The following is a 12,721-nucleotide window of genomic DNA, read 5'->3' as shown; positions in this document are numbered from 1 at the left end:
CATGATCTGGCCCCCCAGGAGCTCTGAAACCCAGTAGGCTGTCTTCTCCAGGAGTGCTGGAAGGTGGAGCGACCGCTGACCTTGTCCTCGGCTTTGCTTGACAGTTTCCCGCGGGAGTGGTTCTTCTCAAGAACTAACTAGTCCTGCTCTTTAGAACTGCAGTGACCCCCCCCCCCCCACCCGTGGCTCAATTTCCAGCTTCCAGTTACGCCACTTTCGCATTATGATGCCTCATCCTATACTTATCCAGCAGCACTGAGGTCCCCCCCCAAAATATGCCAACAGTAATTCCTTTTCTCAGCCGTTTGAACCGTGGTTAGGAGAGAATGGCCGCCAGAAGGGAGATTACAGCCTGACTTCTGCAAAGATCATCTCCGTGGAAACAATTGCAACCAACACGCAAAGTGACTCTTAAAGTCCAAACCTGTGAACTATCAGTTTTACTTTATTTTAAAATATACAAATATTTTGACATGTAGAAGAGCTTCAAGCTGTTGGATTTTGAAACCAGCACACAAAACTGACACAAAGAAATCGGGAGCAACCGGATCACTCCAGACTGCCAGTTCCTTCTGCTAACCTAATGCTAGATTCCAAGGAAATCGAAATATTATTGACACTTAAGAAAAACCCTAACAGTCGTTGGGAACATGCTACTGTAAGGAGAATAACCAGTTTATGAATCACTAGTAGAGAGAATTTCAACGGCAAACTTAGAGCTCTTTTAAAAAAGAAAATCTGCACCGAGAGAGCGAGTTGATGCAAACACTCTGTATCTGGGAAAAATACTCTTCTTCTGAACCATAACATTCAACAAAACGGAATCCCATTTTCGAGAGGGACCGTCCTGGTGCTGTGATGCGCGCCCAGCTTTCAAGGCTCTGGTGAGGCCGGTGGCGGCGGTGGGGGGGCGGGCTTCGGGCAGGAGGAGAAACGGGGCTCAGGCGTGGGGGAAACGGGTCAGGGGCCGCGGGCAACGAGACGCGCTTGCTGGGAGCTGCGGTTCGTAGCAGGATAGTGGGAATTAAAGTCTTTAAAAAGTGAAAACAAAGATGTCAATGCACGTGCATCCTCAAACCAGGGGGAGTTGAACTATTCTAGAACAAAGTCCAGCCTGAGAAATTCTCACCGCTGAGAACTTGGAGCCAAGATGCGCCTCCGTTTGCGGAGTCCGTTGCCGGCGGGTAGCTCTGCGTTTTCTTACGGGCGCGCTACTCCCGCAGTGACAGCAAGACGCTGGTGACTTTTCCCAATGCAGAACCACTTATCTGTGACGCACAGTGTTGGTTCGAACACCCGGGCGGCTAAGCAACTCGGCAGAACACGGGCTTTCAGGTGTGCGTCCCACGCATCCCAGAGAGACGGGAAGGGGAAAGCAGCTCTCTTCACACGACAAACATTTTCAGACGTTGTTCACTTTTCTAGATTAAATACACAGGCAATACCGTGGCCGAAGGAAAAACCAAGGGACTGCTTCCCACTTAGGCCAAGCGGGAAGGAAACCTGCAACAACCCGCTAGAAACTGGGCAAAGTAAAAACCAAAGAACGCGGCGCGGGGCACCCTCGCTGCGGGCCGCGAAAGGCGGCCTCGCTCGCTTGCTGTCCCCCTTACATCACGAGAGCGATTCAGTTTGGGGAAATAGTTTAATGTATTGCTCGGAAAAAAAATAGTTTCTATTTCCCCATCTCTGGCGAAGCAGCGGCTAGGAAGTCCAGCGCCACCACGCGACCTTCATCCTGTCCCACACGGCCGACAGCGAGTCCAAGGCGGGCCGCACGTCCAGGACGGTGAACTGGTAGTCCTGGTTGACCTCCCCGCCATCGTAGTAGTCGATGACGTACCGCACTTCCGTCCCGCAGCGGTTGATGATCCAGTCGTGCCTGTCGAAAGGCAACTCGTACCTGAAATGAAACATGTTTGCGAGAGTGAGACGCCTGCTCTCGGGCGCCGGACTCCAGCCGGCAGGTGAGGCTCGGGGGAAGACGGGGCCGCGGAACCGTGTGGAGCCCAGGTCGGGCGACGGCTCATCTGTCTGCAAAGGCAACGCGGTCAGCGGGGAAGAGCCCCGGGCCGGGGAGGTCGCGGAGATGCTGCAGAGCTCCAAGTGCGAGCTGAGAACCGGCCTAGGCGGGAAGGAAAGGGGGCCACTATGTGCCCGGATGCACAGAGACCACGGGAGGAGGGAGAGGGCAGTTCCGAGAACACAGAAGGCAACTCAACTCAGGGCTACGAAAATGAGACAGGAATGACGCACGACACCCGGAGAAGCCCGCCCACCGACGGGCAAACTTGAGGGAGAGGAAGGACTCTCCGGCCGAGCGCCGGTAACGTTCTGGAAGGTGGCCCTGCAGTCCTGAGACTGCTTGGCTTGGGTGCCATGAGCGGAGGACGGGCCGGGAACATTTCTGTAGCGCCACTCACCCCATCCAGGACCGAATTCTCGCCCTCGGTGAATACTCTTTCGCTTTGCCTCCGAACCGGATCAGTGATGGACCACAAGGACACTCCCTAGAAAGTCCCAAACAAGAAAAGCCTATTAAAATACTTCCCCTCCGTTGAGAAATGCGGCACTGCAGTCTCTCAACACACCGTTTTCTGCATGCATTTTACATGATTTCACGTTGACAGAGTGAGGGAACTTTCAGGACAGCTCAAAGAAATATCCCTATTCGGTAAAAACGCTGCTCTTTGCTCCGGGATCAAGTGCACTGCACCCCTCCCCGGCATTCCGAGCATCTGCGGTCTTCCCAGGAGGCAGGAAGTGCACTTCCCGTCCGCTGAGGGGGATAGAGGCATATTGTCAGGGGGGAAAAAATGTGAAGTACTGGGCATTACACTTGACTTTCACACACAAACAAATAAATGAAAATCTACTTTTCCTTCATTTGAAACCAATGAACAAGGCTTTATGAAGAAAAATGCTGCAAGAATCCCTCAGAACAAATGAAATTCGTGCTGCACGGGCTCTTCAAGTAAGTAAATACGAGATAGGGGCCGATCTTGTTAGCTGCGTCACTGCTAGGAGAGACTTCAGCCTTGCCCGGCCTAAGGACGTGGGCGGGAGAGAACAGGCCCGAGGGTGAGGCCCATCGGAGTCACGTTGCTGCCTGCTTTATCAACGACTCACTAGCAACTCTTCTCAAGAGGGTCCCCGGAGGCTGTAGCAGGTGTCTTTAAAAGGCCGACCTAATTTTGAGGGACCCTGGAAAACGACTAGAAGGGGGGCTCAAACTGTCAAAGTGGCATGTCCTTGTCTGTCTTCTCTGCTCTGTCCCGCTACAAGTGGTTGGCAGGGGCTATCGCTCGGGCACACGTTCCCACCCTGGCGGCTCACATCACTAGCGAGCTGGAGGGAGGACAGATCTGAGTCCTGCTGCTCTCGGGTTACCAAGGAGGGAATCCTGCTTGCTGCGGCATTCCCTCCTCACAGGGACCCCTCCTGGGCTTGGTGCCGGGCCGACACCCAGCAAGTGCTACTAATGAAACTCAGAGTCCAAGTGTTAAAAAAAAGAACAGGACATCTACACCAAATCGTTCCGTGAACTTTAGCCAAGAAGTTAGCCACATTTTATCACGAATTTATTTTTACTTTATTTTTTTAAAGATTTTATTTGACAGAGAAAGATAAAGCAAAAGAGGGAACACAAGCAGGAGGGGTGGGAGAGGGAAAAGCAGGCTACCTGCCGAGCAGGGAGCCTGATGCGGGCTCAAACCCAAGACCCTGGGATCGTGACCTGAGCCGAAGGCAGATGCTTAACCCACCGAGTCACTGAGGTGCCCCTATTTTTATTTTTAAAGATTTTATTTATTTACTTGAAAGAGCAAGTACAAGCAGGGGGAGGAGCAGAGAGAGAGGGAGCAGACTCCCTACTGAGCAGGGAGCCTGATGTGGGGCTCGATGCTGGGACTCCACGATCGTGACCTGAGCGGAAGGCAGACGTTTAACCAACTGAGCCACCTAGGCGCTTCCTATCAGAAAGTTAAAATGTAATCCGCCTGTGCTATTTGTGCTGACATTCCTCACCCCTTCTCAAAGTGGCCTCCTCAAACCAGGAGCATCTATGTTGTTCTGGAAATGTCAAGTCTGGGCCTCAGCCCAGATCTACTGAATCAGAAACCCTGGGGTGGGAGCCTGCACTCAGTGTTTCAGTAAACCCGCAGGCAAGGCCGATGCAGCTCAAGTGCGAGGACCACCGCTCGAACAGACTGACAGTCCGTTGCTGCCAACACACTCGACTGCATTCACCGAGTCCCTCTGAGAAGGCGGCCCACGGGCTAAGACTACCCTGGATGTTTAATCTTACTGGGGAGTCAATACGGCTAAGGGAACAGAACTGGTCTTCTCCTCAGCCCTGGGGCAGAGAGCACTGTGCCATCTCCCATCCCACGCGCAGCACCTTCGATGCACCGCAGCATTTCTCCCACCGAGAGGTGCAGGCCACGGTCCCTCCCCTTGAACCTGGGCAGGCCCGTGGGACAGCTGAAGCCGGGTCATCAAGAGAGATGCAGCTTCCCCGGAGCTTTCTGGAATTCTAGCTCTGGCAACCCAGCCACCACGGTGTGAGGAAGCCGAAGCAGCCACAGCGAGAGGTGGGGGAAGGCGTCCTGGCTGACAGCCGGCACCAATCAGCAGACGAGTGAATGGTCCCGCCTTCAGAGAATTCCAGCCCACCGCTGCCAAGCTGTCCCTGATCAGAACCTGGATGAGGCCCTAGCCGTTGGAAGCAGAGACAAGCCATCCTGCTCTGTACCTTCTGTACGTGGGACCCACCGAATCCACGAGCACAGTGAAATGCTTGCCTCTCACACAGCTGCGTGGGAGCGGTCTACCCCACCACAGTCACCGAAGCAGGCCTGCTGCCGAAAATGCTGTATTAGAGGGACACCGGGGGCCCCCGTCAGGTAAGCCACTGCCTTCAGCTTGGGTCACGATCCCAGGATCCTGGGATCAAGGCTCGCATCGGGCTCCCTGCTCAGCGGGGAGCCTGCTTCTCTCTCTGCCTCTGCCTGCCACTCTGTCTGCTTGTGCGCTCTGACAAATAAATAAATAAATAAATAAAATCTTTTATAAATAAATAAATAAATAAAATGTTGTATTAGAGTAACACGTTGTTCGAATAAAAGGTTTAAACTCTAGAAAGCAGAGATGAAGTAAGAAAGATGCTGGAAGGATGGTTTTTTTAAAGATCTCAAACACACTTACGCAGCATGAAGGGCTTCCCACTTCAAAATCTCCTTCCAAGCTTGCTCGTTATTCTGATTGTGAATTCTGATGATGTTATACATATCTTTCTGACTAATATCATCATCCTTCCACTTCCACCTAGGAAAGAACGTCTGGTAAAACTTAATAAAACCTTACTGAGAATGCCATAAAACCAACCCACATGTTCATTTCACCGAGTGACCAAAAACCACTCACACATGATGTATCAAGGAACCATAAGGTGACACTTTCTCAGTCAGTACCACTGATTAGTGATTCCTCAATTTTTTCTAAGTATTTTATGTAACTGTATTTTTAAAAACGACTACCGGCTATGATGGGTTAATCTTCTGTGTCAACTTGACTAGGCCGTTAGGGGGGTAAGTATTTAGTCAAACGTTATTCCGGGTGTGTCTGAGGGTGTTCTGGACGAGAGTAACACTGAAACGGGTAAAGCAGAGGGCTCTCCGTAGCACGGGCAGCCTCATCTGATCAGCTGAAGCTCTAAACAAAACAGGAGTGAACCTCCTGCACGAGGGAACTCTGCCTTCCAACCAGGACCCTGGTTTCTCCTGCCCTTGGACGGGAATGAAAACATCAGTTCCTCCTGGGTCGCCAGGCTGCTGACTGCAGACCGTGGGACTTCTCGGCCTCCATAACTCCGTGAGTCAATTCCTTAAAATAAATCTCTTTCTATGTATAAAGACACACACATCCTCTTAGTTCTGTTTCTCTGCAGAATCCCAGCTGATACACTGGCCTTGCATTTAAATTCTTTTAAGTCTGAAAAATCAGTTGAATATTATATACTGATGGGCGTTTGGGGATGAAAACCTCTTTAACAGTTAATTCTTAGATGAATTTGATGAGCAAATTTATACCCTCGGTAAGATGCTCACTCACCCTTTCCGTAACATGGCATTCCAGAACATCTGTTCGGAAGGATATACCCAGTTTTTCTCCGAATCTGCTCTCGGAATGGATGACTCCTCTCTCACAGTAGACAGTGCAAACGGCTGATCGGGGGCTGGCATCTGATTGGGCGGTGGCATCTAAAGAAATTAAGCGGATTTTTTAAAATGTTGGAAACAGGACATGAAGTAGAAACAAACAATACTAATCAACGACTTTCTGGAAAGCAGTGCATCGCACACAGGGTACAGGTCCCGATGACGCCAGTGACGGCAAAAGTTCAGCTCTCCCAGATAACCTGGCCCCTTTGAAGAGTCAGAGTTCCAAAGTGTCTCCTTCTTGCTGAAGTTCTCAGACGGTAAACTCACACTGTGCTTAAGTTTCCTGTCTCTTTCTCCCCAAGGATTAAGAAGTAAAAACTAATACCATGACTGCCAATGTTTCTGTAAACCTTTCTACAACGAGCTTTTCGAAAATGACTGTTCACTCTTCTGAGGGACAGCATCATCAAGTACAGGTGCACCCCCACTCTCTTTTTAGATATTCTTTACTTTTAGGATCTGGCCGATGCTTTCAGTCTCTGGGCCAAATACAAGACAGACGAGCAGTGACACCGCACCGGCGGACGGGAAGGGGGCAAGAACCCTTCCTCCCAGGCGCCAGGGGCAGCACCACTGTTGCGCGAACACCTGCCCTGGACCAGGGTTCTCACCCCAGGCCCCGAAGCCATTTGGGGCTGGACAACTTTCGGTGATGGGGGTCTGTTCTGAGCACTGTAGGATTTTTAGCAACCTCCCCGGGTCTGTACCGTATAGTATCCCTCCTCCCAGGCTGTGACAACCCATGTCCTCCCAGGGGCAAAATCATCCCTGGCTGAGAACCCCGGGCTTAGAACTTCTGTGTCTCCAGGTTGAAGATCTAGCAGATGCCTGTTTACTACTAAGTCACACTATGGCCCCAGCTCGAATGGTGGCAGCGGGAGAACTGGGTACGCCAGGCGCCACAGCGAGCACGTTACCTGCATCGTCACCACAGGGCACTGAAGGACGGGTCAGAGGCAGCTGGGATTCGCTGAGGGCCCGCCGCTTCCCCGCTGAGCGATGTGGGGCGAACTGCACCCTCGCTCATTCTCGGTGGCTTCGGCTCTAAACATGGGGACATTAACAGCCCTGGCTGCCGACGGGCATGAGGATTACTGGAGAGTGTGTGTGGTGCTCAGCGCAAGGGCTACAGATGTCTCCAGAAGCAATGCCGGCTAGTATTAATTAATATTCTTGCTACAGGTAACAATCCCATGAGTAAGAGTCTCGGTCTGTGGGATTCCAAAAGGCCCATGTTCTGACCCACTAGGCTATGAGAGATTATCTAGAATAGTCCTACGGTGGCACTTCTAGCAATGTCTGGAGACACATTAGGTGGTTGGGACTGAGAGAAGAGGGGATCACGGCATTTGGAGTGACGACCACGGACGCTGCTAATATCCTGCAGAGCACAGGACAGCGCCCCGCCTCAGGGAACTGCCCAGCCTCAACTCTCAACAGTGCTAAAGGCGGGGAGACCCTGATCTCATCTGCCTTCTTCCTCAACACAGCAGTTTCCTTATAGCTTGGCAAGGTCATTACCGACTGTTGTGGCTGAATGTTTGTGTCCCTCCAAATTTACTGAAACTGCCAACACCTTCCAATAGGACTTCTCAGCCTCTGGAACTTTGAGAATGGCATGTCTGTTGTTTACAAACCACCCAGCTGATGGTACTGTTATATATGTGTGCATGCGTGTACATATATATAAACATGTATGTTGTCATACACACACACACACACAATCCCACCGCCCTTCTCTTCCAGACTAAATAGATCTGGTTCCTTCAAATGTTAGCCAAGATTTCTAAATACTTCAGATAACCCTGGCCTTTTTTTTTTTTAAGATTCTATTTATTTGACAGAAAGACACAGTGAGAGAGGGAACACAAGCAGGGGGAATGAGAGAGGGAGAAGTATGCTTCCGGGTGAGCAGGGAGCCTGACGCAGGGCTCGATCCCAGGACCCTGGGATCATGAACTGAGCCAAAGGCAGATGCTTAACGACTGAGCCACCCAGCACCCCAACTCTGGCCTTCTAAGCACCCTGTTCTGGCCTTCCAGAGTACAGATCTGAACATGTCTGTCTCTCCATTAAAATGGGATTTCAAACAGGAAACCTCCATTCCCTACACTATCACAAAATGTGTTGAGGCCATGCTTGTCTCGTTTTGCTTTCTCAGTGGCATTCCACTGGTGGCCGCCACTTGATGCTGTGCCACAGCAGTGACTCTCGCACAGGCTGGCACCCGGCTGTGCCAGAAAACAGAGCCCTAACCAGGCATCATGCCCGTGAGGTTTCCCAGGACCAGAAATACCTTTACCCAGTGTAGCAGAACCCCTAACGGCACTTCCCCGCCTTCCACTCTCCCTAAAGGAAAACCCCTTTGCTGTGGCTTCTTTCCAGTCAACCTATTCTGGCGCTTCATGATCAGTGTTCCCTTTACGGGGCACTCTCTGAAACTACAATTAGTGATGCGTTCAGGAGTCTCAATGTGGACGGAATATCAGACTTCTTTATTTTAAACGGAAAGAAGAATGAATCCTAGCAGTCAGCAGTCTGTCTTGGGAGGCCATAAAAACATCTCTGCAGAAAAAGTTCCAGAAGAGGGGCTGAGTGCGAATTACCAGATTAGAAGGATCTAGGTTCTCCTTATTCTTAGCCACAGCGCCCGTAACAGGACATTCCACATACTCGTACGCACGATCCTGGTGGGCAGGCACGGCGTTCATTTTGTTCTCACAAGCTGGGTTAGATGGCTCTGCGCTCACTGGACAGCCTGAAATAAATCAAGTCAAAAACAGTGTCACCACAAAGGCAGGACATCTGGCTCTCTCAATCCTGGCCAGAAAGAACTGGCTTTCTGACCAGTGATCACCATCAAAGGCAAAGCCAGCTTTCTACTGTTCCAAGCTGCCAAGGGCTAAACCAGCTAACATTCTAATATCCTACAGACCAGGGGAAGGTTCTATAAATTTACTTTCCCCTTGAAAGAGATATGGGTACCCATTCCCTTATTGTGTCATGCCTGTAGCAAAACTAAACCAAAAACAAACAAACAAAAAAACCTCAACATTTGCAAGAGAAATGTACTGTTCATTGCACGGTTTTAGCGATGGGCGAGAAGGTACCCGCGAGGGTCCCCGGCAGCGAGCTATCGCCAAACAGACTAAGCGGAGGCCCAGCCATGCTTTACCGGGTCTCCCTGACTTTCAATTCAGAGTCCAGACAAGGCCCGGCCTGACCAGGACACAGGACGCTGGGCTTACCAACACTCTCCCCCACGGACTGGACATGGGAGATGGAATTGAGCAGAGGAGCCTTCAAAAAGGCTCCCGGAGAGAAGTCTGGATGGCGCCCTGCTTGTGCTTTGCTCCAGGACAGAAACAAGGCACAGAAAACTACCCCTTGATTCCGCTCTATTCCCCATCAGTGGATAGCAAGCATTTAGCAAGAAAAGGCACATATTAAAGAAAATGGTCCATAGTCCACGTGGGACCCAGCTGCCACTTAAGAGGGAAGGTGTGAAGCTACAAGAGCCCAGCAGGAGGGGCAGCTGACACCCAAGAATCCAGGGTGCTCCTAGAAGCAAGTGTGGGGACTGAGAAACGGGTCTTCCGCTATCGAGAGGGGGCAGGCACCGGGAGAGCCGTGACCCAGAAGACAGCTGCCCAAGTAAGGGATCCTTGCGTTAGGCAGCAGCAGTGACACCAAGAATGTGCTGGATGCCCCTACACACCAAAGACAAATTTCTTTTCACTTCCATTCCTCTGTTCCTTCTCGCTGACCCTTATTCCCTAGGACCCTGTACGGCTGTCCACTTGAGGGGTGAAGGGAGACTTCTGCACCAGCTTTCCACTTCACCATTCAAAATGCCCATCTCTCCAGGGTCACTGATCCCGGCTGGGTGTGAGAAAATACTGTTACATTTCCCATACAACCAGGAGCCCCATTAGTCGCCTACAAATATCCATATTCTTTACTTTTGCAAACAAATCTGACTGACAGCGCTTCTGGATACATAGTAAATGAAATCAAACCACATTCAGGGCTCTATGACCCACCCAGGGACACTCAGCACAGATACGCGATAACTCTGTCCAACTCTGTCTCCATTCTTCCTGTACAGAGGGAACCCTGGAAGAGCACTGGGTCTGTCCTTGTCCAAGGTCACAGAGTTTTTGCTGGCTTTGCCACTTACTAACTGTGTGGTTTTTAAGTTTCGTAAATATAAAATAGACAGAAAACCTAACCACACAGGAGTACGGGGATGAGAATGCGTACTCCACCAGGCAAAGGATTTCTGTGTTCTATGCACTGCTGTCTCTCGGTGCAGAAACAAAACCAGCCGATGCTTGACACAGAGTGGGCGGTGGGTAAGTTCCTGCTGAATGACCAAGGGAATCAAAGACTACAATGCAAGAGTGTTTTTCGGGTCATACTTTTACATATAGCATCTAAAGCAAATGTGGACCAGTGAGGAATAAAAGACAGCTTTGCCATTCTCGCCTCTGCAGCTAAGGAAACAGCAGGAAGGCTATAAGCGATGACTTACTTTTCCAAAGATGAATAATGCAACGGGTGTAAAGCTGCCTTAACAGATAAAGACAGATCTAGACCAAGGTTTCTCAACCTTAGCACTCCTGACATTGGGGGCCAGGAGATCTTTGTTGCAGAGGTACCTTGTGCACTACAGGATGTTTACCAGAACTCCTGGTTTCTACTTGCTGGATGCACCAGCGCCTCTCAGTTTTAACCAACAAAAATGTTTCCAGACATTTCCGAATGTCCCCCCCCCGGGGGGGGGATGGGTGTGGCCACCCAGGTTGAGAACCTCTGATTGCAAACTTTGAGGGGTAAGGGCTAATGTATGAAGCCACCACTCCACTCTCGTGCACTGTCTTGTCACAACAGCCCTGTGAAATATTATTATATCCTCACCTTTTGGATGACAGGTTGTGACTTAGAAAAGTAACTTGTTTATAGTCACATACCTTGAAAGTAGCACCATAAGGACAGAACTCACTTTGCCCCGCTAGTGTGCTGTGCTGCCTCTTCCCTAAAACCCCTTTTTTATTTGCTAGACAAAGGGTCAATTACCTTTCATTTTCCCTTCATGCATGGGACATCCGGAAGGCGGGGATGCTGTCTGATGATCTGAAGCATTTGGGCTCTGAACTGCAACAGCAGGGGTAGATGCAGACAAACCCATGGCTGGAACCAACGCGCTGAATCCAAATAATTCTAAACTCAATCGTGCCAAAGCAGAAAGACAGGTTAATGCTGATGCCTGGGCTCCGACAACTCCGTAGGTCTTCTTAATCTGTCCAACCCTCCTTAATCCACCCAACGGTCGTACTTCCTCGTCATTCTGATGTAAATCTACAGGGCAGGGTATCCGCTTCGAGAGATAGCTTTAATGTATTATAACCCCTTCGGGAAATATCAGTGTGAAATCTAAACCACACCATTCTTTAGGGTCACGTTTCTAAGATGCGCGGATTTTGGGGGTGAGGTGATGGGGTCCCTGAAAAACTACGTCACGGATAGCGTGGGTCTGGGGAACAGGGAGCCCTAAACGTGGTGACCCAGTGGGGAGTCCAGACTAAACCCTCAGACCCAGGCTTAGAAAAGAATTGGGAATCAGGGCAGGGTACCGCGCGAAAACGAATTCGAGGAAGGAAGGAAAGGACCTCCGAGGGGGAAACGCGGCCAAAGTTGTCTTCACACGGTCCCTCCGCGTCCCACCTGTTCCAGTCCCGGGACCCCGAAACCCAACGGCCTCAGCCACCCTCCTCCTCCGCACCTGACTCCTGTCCCGAACCGCTCCGAGGAGCCGGCCCCGCCTCTAACCGCCAAACGGTGGCCGCCTTCTCCTCTCTCGGTCACCGCTATCGTCGCGGTCACCGCCGGCGCCCGAGCGCACCGCTACTTCCTTTTCCGAAGGCGGGACTTCCGGGCGCACAGGAGGCGGGGCGCGGACTGAAAAGGAAGGGCTTCCGTCGAGCCCGAAGAAGCGGGCCCGCCCCCTCCCGCCTCGACCTATAAGCGCGAGTGCCGGTCCCTGGCCCCGCCCCTCCAAGCCAGCGCGGGCAGGGAGTGTTTGGGCTGAGCCTGAGACTTCCATAGAACGAGGCTGTCCACTCTAGCTCTTTTAAGCCGTAGAAGGGTTGCTTTGGAGGTGTTAGTTTTAAAAGTCTTTATCTTTTAAGCTGTATCCCATCAGCTTTAATTATAGCAATGACTCAAGTACTATCAGTAGGTGTCCAGAACTGTGGCCGACTCTGGAGATCCCAAAATGAACAAATCAAGGTTCCGGCTCCTAAGGCCTTCTTAACTGGGTGTGCGGACTTGAAGGTCTGTATTTTCACTTACCTCTAACAGAAATCTAGTATTTTTTCCACCAGGAATGCAGGCAACAAATCCTAGAAGTGTTAGCAATATGCAGTACTAATAGAAATCACAGAGAAATTGTCACAAATGATGGTTGTTACTGTCTTAAGATAATTTTATCTTGTTAT

General features: G+C 50.8%; 1 protein-coding gene across 4 annotated transcripts; it reads right to left on the bottom strand.

Annotated features, from left to right (window-relative positions):
- Positions 1–406: 406 nt before the first annotated feature.
- HCCS (holocytochrome c synthase) lies at positions 407–12,146 on the bottom strand. 4 transcript variants are annotated; one of them, XM_080831213.1, is made up of 7 exons: positions 12,007–12,146; positions 11,301–11,378; positions 8,828–8,979; positions 6,112–6,260; positions 5,206–5,325; positions 2,424–2,510; positions 407–1,903 (listed from the first exon to the last, which is right to left on the bottom strand). In XM_080831213.1, the coding sequence occupies exons 2-7, from the start codon at positions 11,320–11,322 to the stop codon at positions 1,705–1,707; spliced, it is 729 nt and encodes a 242-aa protein (XP_080687339.1). In that variant the 5' UTR covers positions 11,323–11,378; positions 12,007–12,146; the 3' UTR covers positions 407–1,704. The 4 variants fall into 4 exon arrangements, with proteins under 4 accessions (XP_080687339.1, XP_080687337.1, XP_080687338.1 ...); XM_080831211.1 differs by having other exon boundaries at positions 11,301–11,444; positions 12,007–12,140; XM_080831212.1 differs by having other exon boundaries at positions 11,301–11,444; positions 11,894–12,020.
- Positions 12,147–12,721: the final 575 nt, after the last annotated feature.

This window comes from Martes martes (genome assembly GCF_963455335.1).
Source record: "Martes martes genome assembly, chromosome: X".
NCBI lineage: Eukaryota > Metazoa > Chordata > Mammalia > Carnivora > Mustelidae > Martes > Martes martes.
The sequence above is the reverse complement of the archived record's forward strand: the minus strand, read 5'-3'. Positions and strand labels throughout refer to the sequence as shown.

What these genes read in the sequence shown, in the direction of transcription:
- HCCS (XM_080831211.1), bottom strand. Translation starts at nt 11,412, where the DNA reads ATGGGTTTGTCTGCATCTACCCCTGCTGTTGCAGTTCAGAGCCCAAAT. An exon ending in GCATGAAGGGAAAATGAAAG is followed by an intron (nt 8,980 to 11,300) that starts GTAATTGACCCT and finishes GATTTATTTCAG; the next exon opens with GCTGTCCAGTGAGCGCAGAG. An exon ending in AGAATTCGGTCCTGGATGGG is followed by an intron (nt 1,904 to 2,423) that starts GTGAGTGGCGCT and finishes GTTTCATTTCAG; the next exon opens with GTACGAGTTGCCTTTCGACA.